Source organism: Phyllostomus discolor, chromosome 3, assembly GCF_004126475.2.
Source record: "Phyllostomus discolor isolate MPI-MPIP mPhyDis1 chromosome 3, mPhyDis1.pri.v3, whole genome shotgun sequence".
Taxonomy (NCBI): domain Eukaryota; kingdom Metazoa; phylum Chordata; class Mammalia; order Chiroptera; family Phyllostomidae; genus Phyllostomus; species Phyllostomus discolor.
In genome coordinates, this window is record NC_040905.2 from 35001042 (window position 1) to 35016139 (window position 15098).

The window sequence follows — 15098 nt, forward strand, 5'->3', positions numbered from 1 at the left end:
TAGAAAGCATTTATTTTGTCTGGGAAAAGTATCAAATGAATATTTTAAAACTTTTCTATAGTTTTGGAAAACTAAATCATTGCCTCGTTACGTGTTATCTTCTCTTAATAGCAATCCTATAAATGGTCTTTGGGAACTTGATGTGGTGAAAAGCAACGGCAAGCAGAAAATGTTCATTGTTTGACCTGTGGTTACAGTGATAAATCAATTAATGAAAAATGAGTGGGAACTTACTTCTGGAGTAAAAAATCTCAAGGGCAAGAAGGAGCAAGGTGATAAGAACCAGTATGGGTTCATAAAAGCCAACAATGTGCACTCGAGTGTCCCCGGGGCTCAGGGCTTCATTCTTCCTACATGCCTTTCTTGTAGCAAATAAAAAGGTGGATTGTGCGAGGCAGCACATGCCTTCCCCAGAATTCAAGAGTGAGCTTGGAAGTATTCCAGTGGCTCTGTGAGTGCCCTGCAGGGAAATTCTGATTCCCTTAGGGTCATCGTGGGGTGAGCCAGAGTTACACTCAGTTTGCTATCACTGAAGGGAACAGAGCTTAGCTGAATGTAGTCGATCCTATTATTCCGATACCTGAGGAGGCTGACTGGGTTTGAATCAGTAAAGGGAATACAAATCTGCACTGACCGAAGGAGAGACAACAAAGGCCTTTACTGTGAGTCTATCAGATACTACTGTTTGGTTAGTTGTCATCCTGGACATTATGGTGAAGTCAAGATCAGGCAGAAACTATGATTTTCTATCTTCCTCTAGCTGCTCTTTTCCACTGTAATCTGTTCTGTCACTGTAAATCAGATGAAAACTTCTGTCTTGCAGAGAATGGGACTCAGGCCTTGTACAGAATGGAAAAGAACACCAGATCGATGCCTTCATACCAGTCTGATCAACTGTTTGCCTCCCGCAGATTTGGATGCTAGTTCCCAAGTGACCATGTCTGATAGAAGTGGAAGAGGAATTATAAAAGTTTCTTGCTTGCCATTTAAAGAAATACCTCTACTTCCACGGTGAAATTTAAAACTAAAAAAATTTTGGGGGTGGGGAATACCAGTAATTCCATTCCTCCTGCAGGGCTCAGAATTTCCAAAGAGGAGGTGACTGAGCTACCAAATGCCTACGGCCCCAAGGGTCCCCGGGAGTCAGCATGACACTGTGTGGCCATGGAGCACAGGAGACACGTGGTAATGAGCAAGCACCACGAGCACAACTTCCAGTCCCACGTACTCATCACCGCGTCACCCTTCCAGACAACAGGTACAGGCAGAGTGATTGCTCTGTGTCGAGCATCACGCCAGTCACGGGGAATACAAATGTGCACCAGAGAAAACCAAGCCCTGCTCACTGGGGACTGCCATGCTTAAGGACACTTAGTGTAGACAAGCAAACAGGTAACTTGAGCATAGAGATGTCTGTGCTAAAATAGAAGTTAGGCACGGGACACGATCAGCCACCCAGTAGCTGCCACCCAGTGGCTGCCACCCAGTTTGGGGCCTGTGGGGGTGTGTGCATATGCTGAGTATTAGGAGCTGTGCCCCCAAAGAAACTGTAATTAAGCTGTGAACTACAGTTGGCCCAGTGGATGAAGAAGGGGAGAAGAAAGTAAGAAAAAAATGTTCAAGCTAAGGAAACAGGACTGCAAAAAGTCATTACCTAGAAAACATAAGCAACTGAAGCTTCTGGGTTCCATGCAATTATTTAGATGGAAGCATTTATACTGATTTCTAAGAAAACTTTTTACACCACAGGAAGCAGGTACACAATAGCCAAAGGTCTTCTATAAACCATGGCAAACATGAATTTGGGAGGTCAATATGTTATTATGAGATGAAAAGTTTAGTTTTATTTTGTTCTTTAAGAAGTAGTAACTACCACCCTAGCTTGTGTTCCTCAGTGGATTGAGTGCCGGCCTGTGAACCAAAGGGTTGCTGGTTCAATTCCCACTCAGGGTACATGCCTGAGTTGTGGGCCAGATTCCCAATAGGGGGTGCATGAGAGGCAACCACACATTGATGTTTCTCTCTCTCTCTCTCCCTCCTTACCCTTTTCTCTAAAAATAAATAATAAAATCTTTTTAAAAAGGAGTGGTAACAACTGTGAAGTTTTATACACTTAGATAAGTTGTAATTCCAAATAAATTTCTGCTCATTATAAAATGCCCTAATATTGATTTAAAGAAATGTTTTTTCTTCTGAAAATTGATTAGAGTTGGCATTTAATATTAATGCTTTATAATTAATAATAGATTGTCAAAATAATGAGCATTTGAATACCTAATCAGTTTTCTACCTAATCTTACAAAATTAATGTTCTTTTTAGATACTTCACAGTTATTAGAGTCCCCCCAAAATATAATCATTTCCTTCTTCCACTTTCCTTCTTTCAGATATTTGCTCAGCTCTCACATACATTACAATTTTATTCATTGCTCCCTGATGCTGCTGATCTGAGGGTCGGTAATAGCAGAAAAACCAAAGTTGTCTGCTATGACGAGGTGCTCCCCAAGTGATCACTGACTCAGAAGTCAGAGGACGACTTTGGGTTGACATTAGGCTTGATGACATTATTTGTCCACGGTCAATTTGTGGAGTAAGCCAAAACTATAAAGTTACCCTGAGTGTACATAACTGGGCAGAGGAGTGATTATGCCAGGTGATTTCTGACAGATGGGATCACCATATTTATTTGTCATCCTGCTTCGGGTCTGACATTAGAACCATCACTACAAAGTATTTATAGAAAATTAACAGGACGGCATATGACTTAGTGTAAATGGTCAGGCATCAAGGCAAGGACTCAGAGACATCTAATATATTGCCTTGAGAAGAGGCGATAAAACTGAGAGCACACTGTGTAAAAGTGCAGCGTGGAGGAGGGGAAACAAAGGGTAACTTACTTGCTAGGTGCTCGGTCTTGCAAATTAGTTAACGCGCAAAGTTGTTTCGTACAGTTCGCAGGCTGGCCAAGACCTAGAACAAAAAAGATTTTAAACTTCTTGAAGTAGGGCCCTCTTGAATGGAATTTTACAAGGTTTGGTGATTTTTAAAAATGGTTTGTTTAAGTGAAAAGTTGATAATGCTTGCAACTAAGTTTCATGTATGACTAAAGAATCCCCCAGCACTTAGTGAAGTTTACATGCGTCTGTTTGAAATCTGGAGAGGTCAGACTGCAAGAATTTTCCAGATATTTCCCCTCATGGTCTGTGAACTCGGTGACAGTAGTAGCCGTTCCCACAGCATTCCTAGATTCCTCAGCCACCAAAACAATATCCCAAGCAATACATATATAGCACTGTTGCATTTTTAAGCAAATCTGAAACAATGCAGTGCAAAATATTACTCAACTCTCACTTTAGAGGTAAAATTGAAAACAAATTACCCTCAAATTCTCTTCAAAAATTCACCAAGAATCTCATCATTTCAAAGTCACCAAGTAAATTTTAAATTGTTTTTTTTTTCACCCCTGCTACACGGCTAGTCTAGCAAGTGAACAGAAATTACTCTCTTTGTTAAGGCTGTTAATCGTGAATTATAAGGTTCCCAGGGAGCCATTTCTCACATCAAATCAGACCGCCTTGTATGCGCACAGCGCCTGGCCAACTGAAAATACTCAGTACAAATGTATTTAATGAATGACCCAATGTAGCCACACACAGGAGGCAGGACCAATAGGTCCCACAGTCTCTGACAGCCCTGCCTTCCTCCAATTCAGTGACACTGGAAAGTGGCAAAAGGATTGGAAGCGAGGCTAGAAGAGAAAAGTTACAAGAGCTCTACCCTCCTCACCTTCTCCCCAGGATGAAACCTGTATTAGGTGAGGTAACAGGTAATCTGGGTGAGGACCAGAATGTTCAGGGATCTAAAACACAGATGTGGAAAGCCCCATTGGGTCACGACATAACAACTTAGACTGGCCCGGCCTGTTGTGTTCCCAGTGTGTGAACTTGGACAAGCTACATAATTTCCCTGCAGACCAGCGTCCTCGTCTATAAACGGGGACAGGAATGTCTCCCTCAAAGGGTTGTGGTGAAGATGACAGGCAGGGACAGGTTAGGTGGCAGGAACAACGCCTGACAAATGGAAAGTGCGCATTGTGGTGACGTCCCCTTTGATTGCTGGTCTGGTGTGCGCAGGGGGTGGTGGTGGTGGGGGCGGGGGTCGCGTATGCCCATCACGGGTAATGTGAAGGGCGCCAGGGTTGCAACTGCTGCAAGGTTTCCAGAACTGTTTTCAGATTTTTTTCATCTGGCATTGACTTAAACGAAAGTCAGTCTTAATATTCTAAGAACTTAAAAAAAAGTGAGGTATTTTTTGAAATTGGCATGAATTCTTGTAGGTCACTCTCCCCTGAAGGAGTGACTGGTGTTTCCTCAGGGGCCAGCCGTGGTTAACTTGGTCACGGAAAAACCTGGCTCACTGTCACATACAAACAACTCAGGGCGCCGAAAGGTCACGCTGCCCATGACGGTGTATGCAAATAGCCAACGGCTGACCTCAGACCACAAGGTCTTTCCTCAGGCATGAAATCTTGAATGATGCAGAAATAAATCCGACAAATAATTCACTGTCATTAAACCATGACAGTGATAGGCTTAACTTAAGAATTAATGTCAAGTACAATAATAAAGCACTTAAAAGAAGTGCTTACCGACTACAATAAAAGAAGTTTATTGTAGTCGGTAATCGATCCTCTTTCTAGACAAAAATGTTAAGCTCTGAATTCTTAGGATTGTATTCTAATAAATGATAGTAAGTGCACACTACATTTGACAGCTGGGTAAACAGAAATTGTACTGCAGGCAATTCATGTTCTACGCTCATTTGAAAGAAAACATTAGTTCATAAAAGATTATTCTATGATTAGTTTTCTGTAAAAAGGTTTATGACATTATAATAAAGATGAAATTATATTACTTTGTTTCAGTTTTAAATTTAAATTTAATGTATTTATTTTTGAATAATATATCTTCACATATGCAGATCTAAACAAAAAAGGGTAAAAAGCAAAATGTCTCCCTTCAATAACAAAGACAAAATTCAAAATTATTGTTATTTCTGAGAGGAGGCAGAAAGATGAAATCGGGGAGAAATACACCAGGGCATTTAAATATTGCTACTGTTTTATTTCTTAAACTGTTGATTTTTGATATTATTCTTTATATTTCAGATAATCACTAGGTATATCTCTCATATGTCTGAGATATTTCAAAGTAAAAAGTGAAAAAAGAAATTTCCCTCTCAGCCCTCGTTCAGGCATTCAGCTGCCTGTCCCCTCAACTAACCAATCGACTTTCAGGCTGTCCCCGAAATGTTGCCTTTGCAAACATGGCTGCAGTAACTGTGGCCTTGTAGACTCCTCACTCCCTGTGTGTGCAAGTACCCAGTCACTGTTTGTGTGGTGGGATAGAGGATGTTGATAAACTTTATATTAAGTACTAACTCTTCTCTTCTGCACTGTGACACAAAGGATGCAGGCAGAAGTGTGAATAAAAGCGGTGGACACTCTCAGGAGGGGCCACTGCCCTAGGCCCAGCTGACTGGCCAGGATGTTCCCACTGCAAACGCACTGGGCTGGTCTTCCACGCTCTCACTGTCACTGCAGGATGGAAGAGCGCGGCGTCTGCTACTGCAGGCCGTGGGGGAGAGCGGGAAGATGTTCCCCTCAAGCCACTGGGTTACGGCTCAATGATTCTCTGCGTCTGTTCTGGGCCGGTCTCATGCCCCTTGAATTCGACGCTTCACGAGCTGCTGTCAGAACTTGAAGGTTCCTGTGATTTTTTTCACTCCTTAACGCTTGCTAACCAAAAATGTCCCTAAAGTTTTCTCTCACACAGCTTAATGGTTAAAAAAAATTAAAGTCATTTCTTTCTCTTCTGTTCCTTTAACCAAAAGTGCAATCGATCAAGGCAAAAAATATATGGGGAATGATGAGAAATATACACACTCTGGGCAAGAAATTTAATATTGTTTTGAAAAAACTTTTACATAAAGATTAGTAGTGCACTAGCCCATAAAAGAGTTTAAGTGTCACTTATGCACACCAACCTCTGGTTTCTTGGGTACTTCTGAACATTTACTAACCAATGAGATTCACTGAAACAGCAGAGGAAAATGTGGGCTTTATTAAAAGTTAAACAATTGAACATAACAGCCTAAAAGAAATATACTTTTATAATAATAATTTCTTGAAAGTATTTAAAGAGAGTTCTATCTTTTAAAAAACAACAACGTGGCAATAACGTTATTTAAAAAATTCCCTGCCTAAAAAACTACAAAGAAATTATTTTGAGGATCATTGTTTTTCATTCTAAATACTTTTTAGGTCACTAGATGGCGCTGAAACACCGACCATGTATTGCCAATAGCCTTGGGGGGAAGTGGGAGGGAGAAATTCTTGTCTTGTTTTACCTCAAGGAAAAAACTGGAGTCACGTTATGATTATTTACAAGATAGAAAGGTCACTTTGATAGAAAATAAAACCTTTCCCCAAATTATGTTTTGGTTAAGCCATATGAAATGAAATGCTATTTTTGTATGTCAACAAATATTGATTTCTAGATTCCTAGAAGATGGCTAGCTGCAATTTTGTGTTTAAACAAAGAATTAAAAAAAAAAAACCCACTAACAGATAGGAATCACTGAAATGGGGCGATCATCTTCCGGCCTCGCCAGGGGGAGGGGCTGTGACGAGGCCACAAAACGGCTGCTGCCTGGTCAAAGAGGAAAAGGACATTCCGGGACGTTAAAAAATTGACAATGTTCTGTTATCAATGAGAAAATAATGTTCTACAGTATTAACATTTTTCATAAAAATTATCGCAGTTGCTGTATTTTGGTTAGAGTAAGGGTATAAAACGACTTTTGTTCCTACCCTGGGTTTTTAAATCAGGCATATCTTCTTAGTCTGAATGATGTGAGGAGTCTACCCAGGGATCCAAGAGCATATTTGTGTATTTTCTCTCTTTCCCTTGATCAAAGGTACTAATCTTTAACTCTCTGTACTTCCACAGGAGAATTCTAGTTGACTTGGAGTTTTACAAGGTAGTCATAACAAATGATGGGGCTGGTGGGTCCAGAGGCAGCTGCCTGTGAAGCTGCAGTCCCCACACTTCACCAGTGTAGCACCTCCTTGGCGTCCCTTGGTCCCCTGCAAGAACTCTGGCCAAACTGTTACTGCCTCCTTGGGAGGAAAAGGCCAGCTGCAGAGTGGTGGGACATGGCGCGGCCCTGGGAGTCCTCTCAACACCCAGCTTTCATGCCAAAGGAAATTCCCACACCAAAAGATTTTGGCATAAACATAGAATATTTCGAAATGGGAAAAAATCAAGTGTTTTAAAGCTGTCATTTTTTCTGAAGATCAAGATTCTGAACTTATAGGGGACTTATATTCCACATAAGAAATTGAAAGTGGAAGAGAGCTTAGTTTAAACACACCAGCACGAATTTGTAACCCTGACAGGGCTGTGGACATGGGAATAGAACATGGAGGGTCCTTGCTGAAGACTGTGTCCACCCCAGATGATTTAGGTTTCAGCCCTGTCCTTGTAAGTGGAATATATACTCGTATGATGCTCTAAACTCTCTTCTAATTTAGTTTATTCTCTTGTGTCACAGGAAACCACGAATGGAGAAAAAATGAAGGGTCCTTTCATGATTTGGAGACGCACTCAGGAATAATGGGACCGAGTTCTCAAGAAGAGGTGGAGGGTGAGATGGATTTGGGAGACCTTTGTTTACTGTAGACCATGGGAAGCTCATTTTTAAGAATGTTAGTAAAGAAAATACACACAGGAAAAAGAAGCCTGAAGGGATATGAAGTAAAATATCAGTACTAGCTATTGTGGGGTTTAGAATTATGGGAAATTTTCTTTTATTCCTTTTGCTTATTTTTTCTTTTCTAAACTTTTTATGCCCCCAAAATTATTTGAAGGCAATATGGCTTTTTCACCAGAAGAAGTTAGTGTGAAATTCTAAACCCCAAACCATGCCGGGAAAAGGGGAGAATTTTTTGGCCTATCTGAACATGGCCCTGAGTGACTGGCTGGTCTTCTGTCTATTGGCAAAAGTAACTAACTACGGTATGTTAGGCTAAACACTGTTGGTATCACCTCAAGTGACATAAACATCTTATATTTTAAGCATTATAGTATTCTCATTCAGTGGCACCTATTTTATCTTGTATCAAAAACTTGAGGAGTTATTGGTTAACAAAATAAGGGAGTTGTGCCCAGTGGGGCTAAAGAGAAGGCAGCTGGCTAACCGGACTTCTTTCTTACCTGGTTACCCAGAGATGATCTATCAGTGGTGAAATCATTCAGGGTTTAACATGCCTTTTTAAAAAAATTATTCTACTAGAGATTTCTACAAAACATAGCTTAGAAAATGCCATTTGTGAAAACTGTGATGAAGCCACTTAAAAAGAATCTGCAGGTCTGGGCAACGATCACCTTCTTCCAGGAGTTATGAGTCATTAAGCTAATCACAAGCAAACTCTCTGAATACATTCCGGAATTATCATCAGGCATCAGATATGCCTCCATATTACACAGAGGTGGTTTATATTTAAAGTTCTAATGTCCGAGGGTATTAAGCACGCACATTTATTTACACAGTTTACTAACACAGACTAAGTAATATTTTACACACATATGAGTATATATATTCCCAGTATATTGAACTTCTACACATTTTTAGAGATTATAGGTATACTATAGAAAATGTCTGATTATGCAAAAGAATAGATTTTCTTAGAATTTAAGAGTACTGATGATAAGAATTGAGTTAAATTTATTAGAAATTAATAATACTACTTGAAGGAAGAAGGTATCATATACAGAATAGTTTTTTCATTTTTTTACTACATATTTTAAATATGTTTTTGTTATCACTATACCTGAGATTTTAGTGACAAGCAAGGATAGCTACCTGAATAAGCTCAAGTTGGAATGATTACTTCTATATTTGGCTGATGGTTGTTTATATTAGTTTGCCTGATTTTATCTTTTCACTCAGTTCCCAGCTCTTAGAAATAAAATTATGGGTTCTCACTAGTAAGCAATTAAAAATCCTTAGCTTTACATGATTTGCTGTCACAAATACGATTAAAGCATGTTAGTAAATTTTTTTTGAACACAGAAATATAGTTACTAGAAATAATTTATGATCTCTAGCAAAACCTTAAGCCATCAAGACATTGAACCTTCTGAAAGGGATGGGGTTTTATTCTACTTGAATTGCCTTCATAATTAAAAAAAATCACTTGATGCAGTTGTGTTGTTTATGGATTCATTAAATATTTTTATCTTAAATTATAGCAATTAAAATTTCATGAAAACTTGCAAGAGTGAAGGGATCATACATAATTCTACTCTAAACATTGCCATATGCATTTTAAAACAATGCTTGTTATGACATTTTAGAACTGAAAGAGTCCTACTGATAACACTAGAAATTGTGCCGAGTACTTTACAAGCCTGGCGCTATTTCGATCTCTTACGACTTGATGAGGTGAGTACTCTGGATTTGTCATTTAGGAGGGAAAACCAGTCTGGAAAAATTCAGTGAGTAGCCCAAGGCCGTTCACTTAGCTAAGGAGGGGGAGAAGGTGGTTGAACTGGGGCCTATCTTTCTACAGCCTAGCCCTCCAATTTCACCAAGGGGAAAAAAGAAATCCTAGAGAAGTTAAATTAGTTGCCCAAGGCACCAGAACCTAGTCAGATATGATGATTATTGTTTATAACTTCTCTGGATCACTCAAATTCCAATATTTAGCATTCCTATTAACAATCAATGTTGGCCTTTTAAACCTGTTTCATGCCTCAAATTAAATCAGTTTTATCCCATTCTGCTCCTAAGTCTGTCTCACACCAGAAGCTCTCAACTTTCCTGGGCAAATACTGGGGCCTTTAAAAAAATATAAGCACTTGGATCCAATCCTGAAATTTTTGAATTCACTTGATCAGGGGTGAACCCTAGAATGAAAGCTTTCTAGGTGATTCTGGTGCGTAGCGAGGGTTGAGGGCACTGGTCCATACAAAACATATCTGGTCATCAACCAATTTTAGAGATATTTCAAAATGCTCTAGATCATTTTATCACCTTCCAGTATTTATGCTGTGTGTGTTAAAATATTTTCGTTGATGTGTGTGCCTGCAAGGAACGAAGGAACACAAACACACACTTGGTCCATCTGTGTACGAACAGCACGGACAAAGAGGAAGGGAATAATGAACATCAGGTTGAATGGAATATTCCATTTCAAGCACTGACGCGTACCTAATTACACTAATGTAATTTAATCCGCTTTTATAGCCTTCTGCTTCCGGTGCTATGTCAGTAAAGAAAGTATGGTCCCACTGAAATATGTCACTTAGGTAAATTTGTAATGTGAAGCAAAGAAACTCTTCAGGTCTATGGGTTTATAGCGAAACAAACCAACATTTTGTCAAGGTCACATCTCTAGAATTGGCTCTTGAACTACTTGAATGAACCAGAGAATTTGTATTTGTACTTGTGTTTGATGCAAATAAGAACAAGAACTCATTTCCCAAATTAAAATTCAAGTGAGAAACCTGTCCATCACCAAACTCTGCTTACCTGAGCAAATGGAGTCACAATCAAGTCATCCCCGTGTCTGAAAAAGAAACCAAAGCCGGTGTCTAGGAGTTACTGTAATAACTCTATGACTACTTTTGATCGATATTAAATGGTAAGTTCCACTTTCATAAATTTCTATAGAGAATTACAGCAATTCCATTCTTATTCTTCAGCATATGTTCTTCCTAGCCACAAGGAAGTGAAAATATGTCTTCTGGGATGTTAACCATTGTCCAGTTCCCTGGGTTAAAAGAGGGGCGTCTTGATCATCAGCCAAGGTCACTGTTGCTTACGAAGCACACAGAATATGCAATAGCAGAGGCGGAGTTCCAGCAGTGGGGCCTGAGTTTTACTCTTGGCCTCTTACTGTAGTTATCAAGAAAGGGAGCTGTGGAAGGAGCTAGCAACTGCGGTGGTTTCGGTGAGAAGGCCCCTGGACCATCTAACATTTGAGGTGATGAGGCGCTGAGTGTTCTGCATTACCCTGTGCAAGTCTTGGACAGGCTGGGAACTGTGGACGACATGGGGCTGCATCACACACTAATAAAAACCCCAGTACGACTCTTCCACTGACTCACGCCCCAGCAGCTGTAATACGGGAGAATTGTCACCCCGTATGTGCTGTTGCTGCATGCAACCTCGGCTCTGTACACCGTGCCCGGGGATGCAGGAGCGAGGTGTCAGCATGACGGGTCTCAGAGGGACAGGGGAAGGCAGGGGAAAAGCTATGCAACATTTCACTCAGAGGGAAGTGTGAAAACCGAGGCCCCGGGTCCTTTGTGTGCTATTTCTAGCATGAATAATTTGTGAGGATTTTTCCAAATCTCCATGGGACATTTCTTGATCTGGCCAGTTGAAGCTCTTTAATCAAACATGAAGGCGATTATTCTACACAGAAAGCTGGACGTGAACCTCACTGAGAAAGAACACTGCAACTGAACCGTTTGGTCACTCACATCCAATTCTGCAAAGGGCCTAAACCAGCACTCGGGATAACTTCATCATATGGATGATGTTAGTGAACAGATCATCGTCAATAATTAGACCAGTTGTTATGATCGCCACCAATTACACAGAGATCTTGAAAACTCAAAGTGTGGGAAATAAAAGCAGAAAAATGTTGGAACACAATTTAAAGGAAACCTGTGTTATTTTGCACCCTCTAAGGTTCAGAATTACATTTTTTGCGGGGCACCCGTGCCTTTGTAGAGATTATTCAGATAGCCACAATTAAAGTAATACAAACCTAGATATTGTCCCAAGGTACAGTGTTTTATCCATTTTATTCTTTGTAATTGCTGGACTGTGAAGGTTATTTTCTAAAAACTAAGTCACCTTTGATCAGGGCCATATCATCCCTGGAAATTAATCCCTGGGAAATAAGTCTCCTTTTTTTTACATGAATCACATTGGATTGAATCACTCTAAGCCAAAAAGGGTGTTGAATGTTTATTAAAACACTTAATTCTCTCTTTGATTATATTTCATTCCCAAGAACTATAGAAAACATATTTAGAATACATAATATTTAGGATGATTTATGACTCTTGCTTTTTTTTCCCTGTCAAAGCATAAGAGAGACAGTTACAATTTTAGTGAGAAGGGATATCATTCTTTTAAATTACCCAAAAATTATTTTTTGCCAAATATTTCGATTGTCTCATTTTGGTAACAGTAAAATTATTTCCAGCATTTTGGTGGCAAATGTTCTCAATAAATGGCAGGCTACATACCATATCTTTTCTTTTCAAAAACTATGTAATGCTTACATTATTTTGAATATATACTGAGTATAGAATTTTTAAATCTTGGTCTCAGTCTGTACTTCAATATCAGGTGTCTTTTTAAAACCCACTATTAGAAGTATACAATGTATGTAATATATATATACATTATTTGTGCATGGAAGAAAAGAAATATAAATGCATTTTAATTGTATCCTATAGTTTACTTATAGTAATAAAAAATAGATCTGGTGGCTAAAATTCAGAGAAAATCATTCTGTTACATACATTTGGCTTAAAGTATGTGTGAGTTGTAATGAATTGAATTAAAAGGAATGAATTATACACACACCAAAAAACCTGTGTTAGAAAATGATTCTGAAATGCAGCCCTTAAACAATTTCCCCAACAGGAAACACTTTAAAAAGGGAAACACCTAGGTAACTGAAGCATTAGAAGGGATATACCACCACACAGGAAGAACACTGTTGCTTCCTAAAATGGGAAGAGACCATAAGGAACTCCTGTAAATTGGCAAGAACTCAATGCAAATTTGTGCAGTTTTCTCTGCCTGGAGACCTGAAATTGTTTCTCCTGGTGACATGACTTCCCGGGAGAGAATGACTGTGTTTTGCCGTGTATAATGTGCACTTTCACCCCCCCCAAATTTTTGAGGGAAAATAAGATACACATTATACATGGGCAGTACCTGATATATGTTGTATCTCTTTTTGTTTTGTAATTATTTGTTACATAATATTTCTTGTACCATAATATGTTCAAACATAAATGCTAAAATCCTTTATAATACAAAAAACCCAAGCATTTAAATATAAATAAATAGATAATTGAATGAAAAAATTAAAATGAAAGATTTTTTTCCTGAAAGTTTGGGCTAAAAATGTGGGTATGCGGCATACACGGGAGCACATTATACATGGCAAAACACCGTGCCATATTGTCTTTCATTTAAATGCAAACAGACATGTAAACAAACAACAAACTTTAACAAAAAAATCAACTGGGATATGCTTTAGGGGAAAATCACCTTTTTTTTAAGAATTGGAGTAGTTACTGGGCACAGCTGGGAAAGAGTGAGGGCTGGGGCGGGCGGGGGGTCATGAAAAGAGTGCTTTTGACGAGGTGGTGTGTGTGTGTGTGTGTTTTGCGTGCACATGTGTGGATGGATGTGATGAGACTGGTACTCTGGTGCCAGTCAGAGCAGAGCCAGTGCCATCCAGGCTGGTCTCTGGCCTCATGGTGTGGAAGGCAGCGCTCAGTCAGCTGCCCCGGTCAGCATCGGCTAAACCAGAGCCACCTCCTCCAGCCCCGGGTTTGGAGGGGGGCTGCTTCTCCCCTACCCTCTGCAAGAATTTGAATTACCCAGAAATTGTTTCTGACAAATATCTCAATTGTCTCATTTTAGTAATAGTAAAATTATTTCTAGTGTTCAGTGGCAAATGTTCTCAGTAAATTTAGGGCAGGTTATATACTACATCCTTTGCTTGCTGAGTGCGTCTGAGCCAGCACTGCTGGAGGAAGGGGAAGAGAAGGCTTAAAGTGCGATGTTGAATTTTCTTTTTCCAAAGTGGAATGACACTAGCTAGGGTCAAGAAAAATCCCTCTGCCTTTGGCCATCCTCCCCCTACTCGTATATCATTTACTGCTTTACTTTTCTACCCTCATTCTTTCCGTAACAGAAGGCCAAAAACATGAAAGATGGTGAAGGGATTAACCAGAGAACATTTATGCATGACTCATGGACCCGGACAAGGATACAGGGATTGATTTAGGGAGCGAAGTGGGTGGGGCTGGGTGGAGGTGGGGGAGGGGAGAAAAAGCAAAAAGTGGAAACAACTTTAATTATTAATTTATCACATTATTAATATGCAATAAATTAAATTAATAATTTAATTATGCCATTATTATTTAATGGCATAAACAATTTTTTTAAAAAGCTAAAGGAGAACAATCCTAAAGCAAACCCTCTAACAGAGACCTCATTGGGATCCAGAAACTATTCAAGTACTTAAATGTGAAAAGCCCTTGTCATCTTACAATATAAAACAAGCTCAACCAACAGCATCACCCGAAAATATAATATTGTGAACTAGTTCAGGATTTTGTTGAAACACGCTAGGCAGCAACCTTTCTATGCTTTATTATTTATTACCAAACCAGAAGGCAAAGGAGATGCAGGTGATTAGAAGAAAGCTTATACCTCATGGAGCAAAGAACCCTAATCCTGTGACATAAGAGCCTTAGTGGTGACAAAGTAGCTGCCGCCTCTGAACATCACACATCACATATTTTAGCATGACAAGCGGTTTTATGAACCGGCGCTTTAAAGAGGAGCCATGGGCTGAGGCTGACTTTCTCAATCCAATCTGGTGAAAATTTTTCCATCTTCTGTGCTTCACTCTCTCTTGCTATAAAACTAGAAAGAAATTCTCTTCTGGAGTTTGTCAATAAGATTGGCAAATTGATAAACATACAGAAAATTGGTATTTGAAATACTGGTGTCTTTCTTTGCTTACACTCAAAACTATCACGCATTTATCAATTCCCCTTGACTCACCTCTGTTAGAATGATAAGGAGCCAAGTACATTCTCATTTTTAACATGTAATACACATGTTTCCGAGTGCCGTGGCCATTTGACAACCCTCAAAATTAGCTGCAGGAGGATCGGACCTACTCGCCACCCCACTCCCACGTGCTCTGAAGTGCAGATGTGAAATGGACACATATGTGACACCATGCACTTGACCTTTTAAAC

General features: G+C 39.6%; 1 protein-coding gene across 1 annotated transcript in view; it reads right to left on the reverse strand.

Moving 5' to 3' along the window:
- PDE4D (phosphodiesterase 4D) overlaps nt 1-15098 on the reverse strand; it is a 798342-nt gene that overhangs the window by 165810 nt on the left and 617434 nt on the right. The window contains 3 exon segments of the mRNA XM_028516375.2: nt 2898-2934; nt 2937-2970; nt 10597-10633. Coding sequence (XP_028372176.1) covers nt 2898-2934; nt 2937-2970; nt 10597-10633 — 108 coding nt within the window.